The 10,085-nt window shown below is 37.6% G+C and overlaps 1 protein-coding gene across 1 annotated transcript in view; it reads left to right on the plus strand.

The window, feature by feature from the left end:
• Positions 1-245: 245 nt before the first annotated feature.
• LOC108727230 (acidic phospholipase A2 PA4) overlaps positions 246-10,085 on the plus strand; it is a 16,476-nt gene continuing 6,636 nt past the window's right edge. The window contains exon 1 of the mRNA XM_018455274.1: positions 246-503. Coding sequence (XP_018310776.1) covers positions 246-503 — 258 coding nt within the window. The remainder of the gene's footprint in view (positions 504-10,085) is intronic.

A 10,085-nucleotide genomic window follows, 5' to 3' on the forward strand; every position in this document is an offset into this window, starting at 1 on the left:
AGTTTAAAATTACAGTCAAGCATTAATTCTGAACGAACGTTTGACTGCGCGAATTCATTGGGTCTCTTCATTTTTTATTTAAAAGCCGCTCACAAGTCGAGATTCCCGACAGTATGGACATTCGATCAAGATGAAGGTCACTAATTATCTTTCTTATTTGGCGATGTCTAATAGAACCTTCGTCGAAACATCGTCAGAAATTTTTTCATGATCTACGCGATCTGATTTGGTTTTTCTGTTTACAGATGTTCGCTGTCTTATTCGGCGCTGTTTTGCCGATTTTTTGGACCCAAAGGATTGAGGCGAGCGTGTTGGTCGCCGACACTACCATGTCCAGGATGGTGGAGCTGAATGCCGACGCTCCCTTCTGCGCTCTTTACAGTGACCGCGGAGTCATCCAGAGAATGGTTCTCGGTGCGGATCCAAGAAAAGTTCGACAAATTTCTAGCAACCTCGTCGCCGATCTGGAAGAAACTTGTAAGGCTTCGCGAAATAAAGGGAAGGTGAGACTCGTCGATTAAGTCTCCGAGTGTTCCAAGTTAATTAACACCCTTCTATATAGCATACTAGGTCGTTCTTCAATGCTTTTCCAATATTTTTTCCATTGTTTATAATCTTTTTTATTAGTAAAAGATACATATATTTGCTCGGTATAACCGTTATGTTTTTTAATGTCTGGTAGTTCAATTAAAAAAAAGAAATTCATACAATATGTTCGTTTCTATGAAAATTATAAGCAATTGAATTGAGTTGCAAGACATGCCATACACCATTGCAATGTGTTGCTTCCGTAGTGAGATGTCTAATACTTCTCAATCAATATTATTAAATTAAAACAAATTTAATTTACTTATCATATTAAGTCGCTTCGTCGAGAAAATTTTATGATAATTCTTTAAAAGAAAATAAACTCTTGTTTTGGATAATGATGTTTTTCTAAAATTTATAATAAGTAGGGGAGACCGGGGCTATAATTAACACTTTTTGAAAAAGCAGCTGTAATTTCGAATCCAGATATTGTTTGGATATATTGCTTTTTGTAAGTGATACTATGATCATTTAGTTAATACGTAAGCAAGGATTTTTTTTTAAATCAGTGATAGGTTTTCGACAAGACTCTATTTCTGAAAAGAGTATCATGTTAATTTTTGCACCACCATTGGGGTAAGAATAAACAGCCCAGGAGTAGCTATTAACATACGAGACATATATTAATATTACTAGTTATTTTTATTTTATAGGATTTTTTGTTTACTTGAGGTTAATTAAATGATATGATTATATACAAAATTATTGGCTTATAACAAAAACAAAAAAGATTATAATACATCGATTATTCATTAAATATATAGCTAATAACATTATATTGCTATTTAAGAACATAATCATAGCATATAGTTCTTATTATATTAATCAGTCTTTGATTTAATAAATTGATTAACTTTTATTAACAAAAATATCGCATAAACCTCTTTAAAAAGCAAAAAAACATCGGTATTCATTAAACATATGTAGCTAGTAACATTATATTATTACCAGTATTGGGTAGTAACTAGTTAAAACGCTAAAAGTTAAAAAATAGTTAAAAAGTTAATAACTTTTAACTTAATTTAATTAATTTTAAATGCATTAAATTTTAACTTAACTAAGTTACTTTTAAACGTTAACTTTTTAACTTGTTTTTAAGGTAAACATTTTTTTTATCTCTTTGAAATGCCTTAGAAAAATAATAAAATATAATAAAACTAAGGGCGTATATTCGTAATCTGTTCATATTTTAAGATCATCTTAAGTAATTTCTTAAAATGCTAATACAGCCCTCTGATTGGCTTATGCCTTATGCCATAAGCCTTAGTCCGGATCTACAATAGGTGTTTTAAGCCTTAAGTCATAAGAAATTGACCAATTACAGTCGAATGCGAGGAGAATATTTGACTGTAATTGGTCCATTTTTTATGGCTTAAGACTTATTAAAAAGTAAAATCCTAAAAAGTTATCAGTAATTAAAAAAAGGGCTACGAGCCATACGTAATACAAAGAACATTTAATACCAATAACAAATATAATATAAAAAAAGTTTAGTATTACAAACGTTTCAACCTCGATCGGGTCATTTTCAATGTACATAATTAGTCCAAGAATTCGGTAAAATTACAAAAATATATATTGATCGCATTCCCTATCGCTCGATGTGTGCATATGTAAAAGCATCGTTTTATGATCGACTTATGTGAAAGTGAATGCGTCTTATAATTTCAAGATCTACAATCTTACAAATAATTCAAATACAAACATTTGCGTTACAGTTTAGATTAATTATCAAGTATGTACAATATAATTATATCGTGATTTATCTCTTACTTTATTTTTGATATGTGGATGATATTATTTTAGCTGCTCCATCTGAGAGAATCACAGACATTTTAGAAATTTTCAATTCATTACATGGAAGATTACAATTTACTATGGATGTTGGTGAGAATGGGAGATTAAGTTTCTTAGACACAATGTTGATTGTTGAGGAACATATGCTAGTTTTTGATATGTATCGTAAGGTGACTTTTTTTGGCAGATTTCTTAATTTTAATTCACACCATCCATTATGTCACAAGAGAGATGTAATATATGGATTTGTTGACAAAATTATACGTTTATGGTATGTCACTCTCGTTTCCAATAAAATAATTTGATCAATGCAATAAATATTTTTCTAAGTAATGGTTATCCACTGGATTTTGTCTTTTCTTTGGTACAAAAAAGAGTTAAGTTCCATTCTGATTTTAATAGCAGAATTGCTGACAAAAAAAATTAAGGAGAAATTTTTCACAATACCTTACATGAATTCGGTATCGGAAAAATTTACTCCAATTCCTAATAGGTGCTATTGTAAATTGGCATTCTCTATACCAAATACATTAAAGAATTTTATTAAAAAGGACAAAGACCAGTTGGATCATTATTGCAATCAAAACGTTGTATATAAGATCTCCTGTGATGATTGCGATGTTAGTTACGTAGGTCAGACAATTAAAAACAAGATTGCACGAATCTGATATTAATAAGAGGTCAAAATCTCCAACGATGATTACTAATCATCGTATTGACCAGAATCATAATTTTGACTGGAATAACGTTGACATTTTGGACATTGAAGCTTCTTATAATAAGAGATTGATATCGGAGATGGTTCATATTAAAAGACAGAAACACAGGAAAAATAAACAGAATGATACAGATTCTCTGCCAGAATAATATCTCAATATTATTCAATCTCTTTCCCCTTCTTAGTTTTGTCTTTGCCCCCTTCCAAATCACCGTCTTTTCTTTGTCTCCTTGTTTCCTTCTCATAACGTCGCTTGACATCGTCGATGATACATATGTTCTTTTCAATATACTTATTATGGCTTATTTTTACCGATGTGACTCAGTTTATTTTGTGTATTTCTCTTATTGTCGGACTCACATCACTACGATAAATCAAGGTATATATATGTACGTAGCTTAATTGGCACTAAATTACGATATAATTATACATACTTGATAATTAATCTAAACTATAACGCAATTGTTTGTATTTGAATTATTTGTAAGATTGTAGATCTTGAAATTATAAGACGCGTTCACTTTCATATAAGTCGATCATAAAACGATGCTTTTACATATGGACTGCACACATCGAGCAATAGGGAATGCGATCAATATATATTTTTGTAATTTTACCGAATTTTTGGATTAACTATGTACATTGAAAATGACCCGATCAAGGTTGAAACGTTTGTAATACTAAACTTTCTTTATATTATATTTGTTATTGGTATTAAATGTTCTTTGTATTACGTATGGCTCGTAGCCCTTTTTTTAATTACTGATTGATTCAGATTGAGCCTTTCTGATAATTTAACTAAAAAGTTATGTTATATCATTTGAATAAAAAAATTAAAAATTTAATTTACTTAATAATTTATATTGTAGTTGTTATTTAATCTCATTTTAAGAAAAATTAGGATATTTTGACCTCAAAAATAATTTTTTTCGAAACTAACTTTTTTTTTAACTTAAGTTAATTCAATATTAATTTTATTTTCGTTAAGTTAATTTTTTATTCCTTCAACTTTTAACTTAACTTTATTAATTTTGTAAAGCCATTAACTTTAACTTTATTCAGTTAAAAAAAAACATTAGCTTAGCCAACCCTGATTATTACTATTTAACAATAGAAAAATCGTAACATAGTATTCTTATTATATTAATCAGTCTCCGATTTAATAATCTTATTCCTTAATCAATCACGGCTACTCATCATCGTCAGAATGACAATTAAGTACAAATAAATGAGGTAACGTTACCTTTTACGCATTTCACGTGAGCCCATTGTTTACACAATAGGTGCGTTCGGCAATATAAATCTGAGATGCGAGCCAGCAGATGGCGAGCTTGATCACGTGATCTTCGAGCAATCCGAGCATAAAATTAATGTCGAACGATTCTGAGCTGCATCGCTATTTCACTCTTCAACTTCTATAAAGACCATTCTACATTGGTCGTATCGTAGCGTCGCAAGCGTCGTAGGCGTCGTGCGCCTTGTCTTGACGAGTTGTCGTGAAGTTCAATCAAAACCAAATTTCTACGATTTCTACGATTTTACGAAGTCGAGAAGTTACCTCGACTTCTGATTGATAGTCGCGGCAATCGTAGTATCGTAGAATCGTAGAAATTTGATTTTGGTTGAACTTCCACGATAACTCGTCAAGACAAGGCGCACGATGCTTACGACGCTTGCGACGCTACGATACGACCAATGTAGAATGGGCTTTAGGATCGGTTGTTTCATCTTTTGGTAAATTTTACCTGTTGAGTAAGTAGCAAAATTACCCAATCACATGCGCGGATTGCCAAATTTACCTCACAAGTAAAATTAACCAAAAAGTGGAACAACCGGGCCTTAATGTCATTAACGTTAAATATTAATTAGATATATATATAAATATATATAAAAATCGATAAATAATAAGAAAAAAAAATAAAATTTATCGAATATATGTATAATTATATATGTACAGGAGAAAATGAATAATGAAGGAATTGTTGAACTTTATTTTAAATTTTTCTTGGGATATATAGTATTTTTTGATGAAAATGATGACGAAGATGAAAATGTCAAAATTCCAAGAGTTTGTCGATATGCAGAAGAAATTGTTCCTCGTTTCTCCAATAGAATATTTAAAACACACTTCCGAATAACACCGGATACGTTTGAAGCATTGCTCACAAAATTTCATAGCATTGAAGACGATAATATAAATGTAGGACCTATGCAAACCTATTCCACTTGAAAAACAATTAATGATTACTATTTGGTATTTATCAAATATGAAATCTTTCCGGTAAGCTTTCATGATAAATTGATACTGATATAAAATAAATTATTTATGATGCAAAGAAAACTTCTCTATTTTCTTATTCTTATTTTCTTTTTCTTTTTAGATCAATAGCTGATCGCTTTGATGTCAGCAAAAGTACTTGTTGGGATATACTTTACAGAACATGTAAAAGTCTCTTAAAAGTTAATACCACGTATAAAATAATATCATGGCCAAATAGAGAATGTGCTGTAACAATAATGAGAAAATTTTAACAAATTAACGGGTTCCCTAGTAAATAACTAAAATTTTTCATTTACTATTTTTCATTTACTATTTCGAATGTTTAAATCTAATCTTTCTTTAGGAATTATTGGAGCTATAGACGGATCGTATGCATTCGTATATTAAAAACAAAGAATCAAAATTCTTACTGCAACAGAAAAAATTACCATTCTGTACTTCTACAAGGAGTCTGTGACAGTGAAAGATTATTTCTAGATGTTGGAGAACCTGGATCCATTCATGATATTATTAGAGTTTATTATTAAAAAAATCTGATTTATATGCAAGGATAAAAAATTCATCAATTGATTTTCCTAATGATAGTCACCTCTTTTTTTTGGTAAGGCAGGGGAAATGCATTATGCATATCCCCAAACCCACGGGAACGGGTCCGAGGATTATGTGGGACTCTCACTCATTAAAACCTTTGCCGGTATCCTTCATTGACCTGTTGGTGAGGGCGCCCTGGACACGCGTGCAGCATTCTTCTAGGACGCCCTCAGGCCCGCCGACCTAGACTGGTTGGCCCTTCCCCCGGCAGTCTTTTAACTAAAGGCGCCGGTGCCCTGAAGAGGGCATTTACAGTCCACAGGCGAGGAGGGGACACCAGCCCCCTCACCTCGCTCCCATTCGGTATTATGAGGGAGAGCAGAGCCGACCTTGAGTTCCCGTTCAGGGCCAACTCTCTCGTCCGGCAAGGGTTCGAGTGTATGACCCCCTCCAGACTCACATCTCAGGCGGGAGTGCTGCGTCGCAGCATTTCCGCGACTCACCAGCCGAGACTTCGGGCTTTAGCAGAAACGGGCCCTACCTTAGCTCATCTTAGCCCACAGCCGCCGTCACAGGTTGTAACACTGCGACGCTGTCGGGGACGGTATGGCCGCTCGGTTATCATCAGGAGGAGGGTCGCGGCACGGTGGGGCCGGAGCACTAGCACCACCTCCAGCGGCAGCAGCGCGAGCGGGAGTCGGAACACCAGCACCACCGCCGCATCCTCTGCGCCAACGTCTCCCCCTGCCTCCCTGGTCGGGCCTTGCCCGCTCCCGTATCTTTTCAGCCTCCTCCTTCTGGAGCATCACTGCTTCACAGAAAGAGACTGCTTTCCACTCGTCGTCTCCACGCAGCATGGCCAGATCATTGCTATTATGGACAAGTCTTCCCCTATCGCTATGACGAGGGTGGCTCTCTCGCCCTTCCACACCGGGCACATTTCAACGGTATGTGACGCCGTGTCCATCCCAGCATCACAATGGTGGTAGGCCGGGGTTAGCTCCCTCCTGATCCGGTGCAAGTATTCATCGAAACACCCGTGTCCGGTGAGCACCTGCGTTGTACGGTAAGAGAAAGAGCCATGCTCTCTCTCTATCCACTCTTTAAGGTGGGGACAAATCGCCCACACGGCCCTCTTGTCTTGAACCTTCGGGTCAGCCTCTAGACGTTTCCGCCAGTCCTCGATGACCCGGAGGTTGGTCCTCAGTTTCAACGCTTCGATAGTTCGGGTATTCCCCTCGCATGCGAGCGGCTTTTACCCAGCGATAGTTGTTCGCACACCCTCAAGTCATAAGATCCGCAGGGGGAACCCCTGTGAGGACCGTGGCGGCAGTATGCGACACCGTCCTATAAGCCCTAATGATCCTTAGGGACAGTCTGCGTTGCACACGATGCAGCAGTTCCCTGAGCCGGGTATTCGTGCTCACTTCGCCATCACAAACCGGCGCCCCATACAACAGCGCCGTCAGGAGGTATGCACATATGCTCGCCTAACCGTCACTCCTGGCCGTGCAGGTTCGGCATGATACTCGCGAGGGCGTCAGCCTGGGAGTCAGGAGCTCGAAGTGAGTCCTGGACTCCCAGAGTCCGTCGATGGTGAGGCCAAGATACTTCATGTACGACCCCACCCTCATGGTCGTCGTCCTCACCTTTATCTCGGCAGGAGACGACGCACCCATTACTTTGTCATAGACAAAGATTGCTTCCGTTTTTTGGGGCGCCTCCAAACCCATTTCCCGGATCGAGCCAACCACAATCGCCAAAGCGATATTAGCGGTGGTGACCGCATTCCCCCAGTCCGACATTACAAAGTGTCATTCGCGTAGCATACGGTATGACACCCAAGTGAGAGGGTCTGGCGGAGCACCTTGTCGTATGCGATGTCCCACAGCAGGGGGCCCAGAACGGACCCCTGCGGGACACCGCACGACATTTCCCTTTCACGAGGTGCACCGTCTCTATCCCTGTATTTCAATATCCTGTGTCGGAAATAGTTTTCAATAATGGAGACGAGATAGTTCGGCATGCCATGATAGGCAAGGGTCGCGACCACCTCGTCCAAGGGGAGGTTGTTAAACGCGTTAACGATATCCAATGATATCGCAAGTACCATCCTCTCCTCCCTTACAATGGACCCCGCGAGGACCCAAAACTGCTGGATGGTACCGACAGTCGAGCACCCCTTGAGGAATCCATACTGCCCGGGATGTAGATCCGGGCCCATCCGACACAGGTGCCGGATGACGCGGAGAACGATGACACGCTCGAGCATTTTGCCCGCGTCGTTCAGCAGACGGTACGCCGATGGTGACTCCGCCCGTCTTCCTTCTTTATGAAGGAGGACCATATTTGCTGTTTTCCATTCTTGGGGGAATTGCCCTAGCTTAAGACAGTTTGTGAAAAATTGTCTCAAACGGCCATCCAGCCGAAGGCCAAGGCCCACGTGTGGCCATGAATCCCGTCTGGACCCGGCCTTTAAAGGACCCCTGAGCTGCCCGTAAACTTGAACCATTTCCTCCTCCGATACCCCCAGCTCGTCGAACCATCCCATAGGGGCCTGTGTATAGCTATATGTGACAGAGCTGCAATGGAAACAGAGTAATTACCACTTGCTCAACGAACTGGGGGTCCATCCTCTCTGTTAGAGGGGGCATCCATGGTCGTGTTTTACGTATTGCGACACGATACGGAAGCCCCCAGGAATCCCTATCCAAGTCCGAGACTAGCTCCCTCCACTTTTGGGCCTTGGCCTTGCGGATCGCTATTCACAAGCTCTTGCGCGCTTCGCGCAGCACATTGTCCGCGTCCGTCAATACCGCTTCGCTATTCCGTCTACGCTTGGCCCGCGTAGATGACGCTTCGCCCTCACAGCTGCCTCTCTCAAGGCAGCTATTTCTGGCGATCACAGTACTCGAGCTGTGTCGGTGGCCGGCGATTCCAGGACATCGAGACATCTGATGCCCTCGTCATGATCTCCCGAAATTTCACCACCTCTCCAGAGACATCCTCCGTCGGGATCCATTGGGCCCATTTGAGTGTAATGATAGTCACCTAGTAGGAGATTTGGCCTATAAGTTATCTCCATATCTTCTAATAGATTTTAAAAATGTTGGTGGATTAACTAACAGAGAAACAAATTTTAATAAAAAGTTATCACAATATCGTGTGGCAATAGAGAAATATGCTTTGGCATATTTAAAAGGGCGGTTCGGACGCTTAAAGTATCTTGAAATAGTAAGACTAGATTTAATTTGTCTATTGATAGCATCCGCATGTATTATGCACAACATCAGCATTTTAAATGGAGATTTACCTGAGGAATTTGTAGATGATATGGAGCTAAGGGATATAAGAAACCATGACGAATGTATTGAAAACTTAAATGAAGAAGAAGGAAATAATGCAGGTATATATACTGAAAAGAAGAGAAATTATGAATATTCTTCTAATATAAGTATGGGAAATATGGAATAAATAAACACGTTTATACAGTTCAAACATATTGGTTATTTTATTTATGAACTAAATTTATAATGTAGAGTTTATATATCTATATAAACTAAAAGCCATAAATAATGTTTAATTATTAAATGTTAATATTGGAAACTTAAAACGAAAACTAATTAATTTTAGACTAAGGTTAAGTTCGTTTTGCATGCTTTTGTGCTGAAAGCATCATTCTATCTTTTGGTATGTTATGAGTAATGACGATAAAATGATGTTTTTAGAATGAAAGAGTAAGATAAACTTAACATAAAATCTTTATCACCATTTTAGTAAACAGGTACTTCAATATTAATTGAATATAAATGAAACAAATATTACATAAATATTAAAATATAAATATTACATATCTGATAGAAAACAAATTTCAGTCTTATTGAGAACAAAAAATACTTACAACAGTCTATTTAACTTAGAACTATACTTTCCTTTTAATAATTAAGTAATATATGAATAACATGCATATATATATATATATATATACGAGGGTCGTCTGAAAAGTTTTGAGCCTAACATAGAAACAAGTAATTTTTCGGTCAAAATCAATTTTATTTTTCCACATAATCTCTTTTTAAGTCGATACATTTTTTCCAGCGATGCTCCCACCCCTTTAATCCATTCAAATAATACTGAGCGTCTTGCTTTGCAAAATAGGCGTCTACGGAT

Source organism: Mycetomoellerius zeteki, unplaced genomic scaffold (assembly GCF_001594055.1).
Source record: "Mycetomoellerius zeteki isolate Tzet28-1 unplaced genomic scaffold, Tzet1.0 scaffold472, whole genome shotgun sequence".
NCBI lineage: Eukaryota > Metazoa > Arthropoda > Insecta > Hymenoptera > Formicidae > Mycetomoellerius > Mycetomoellerius zeteki.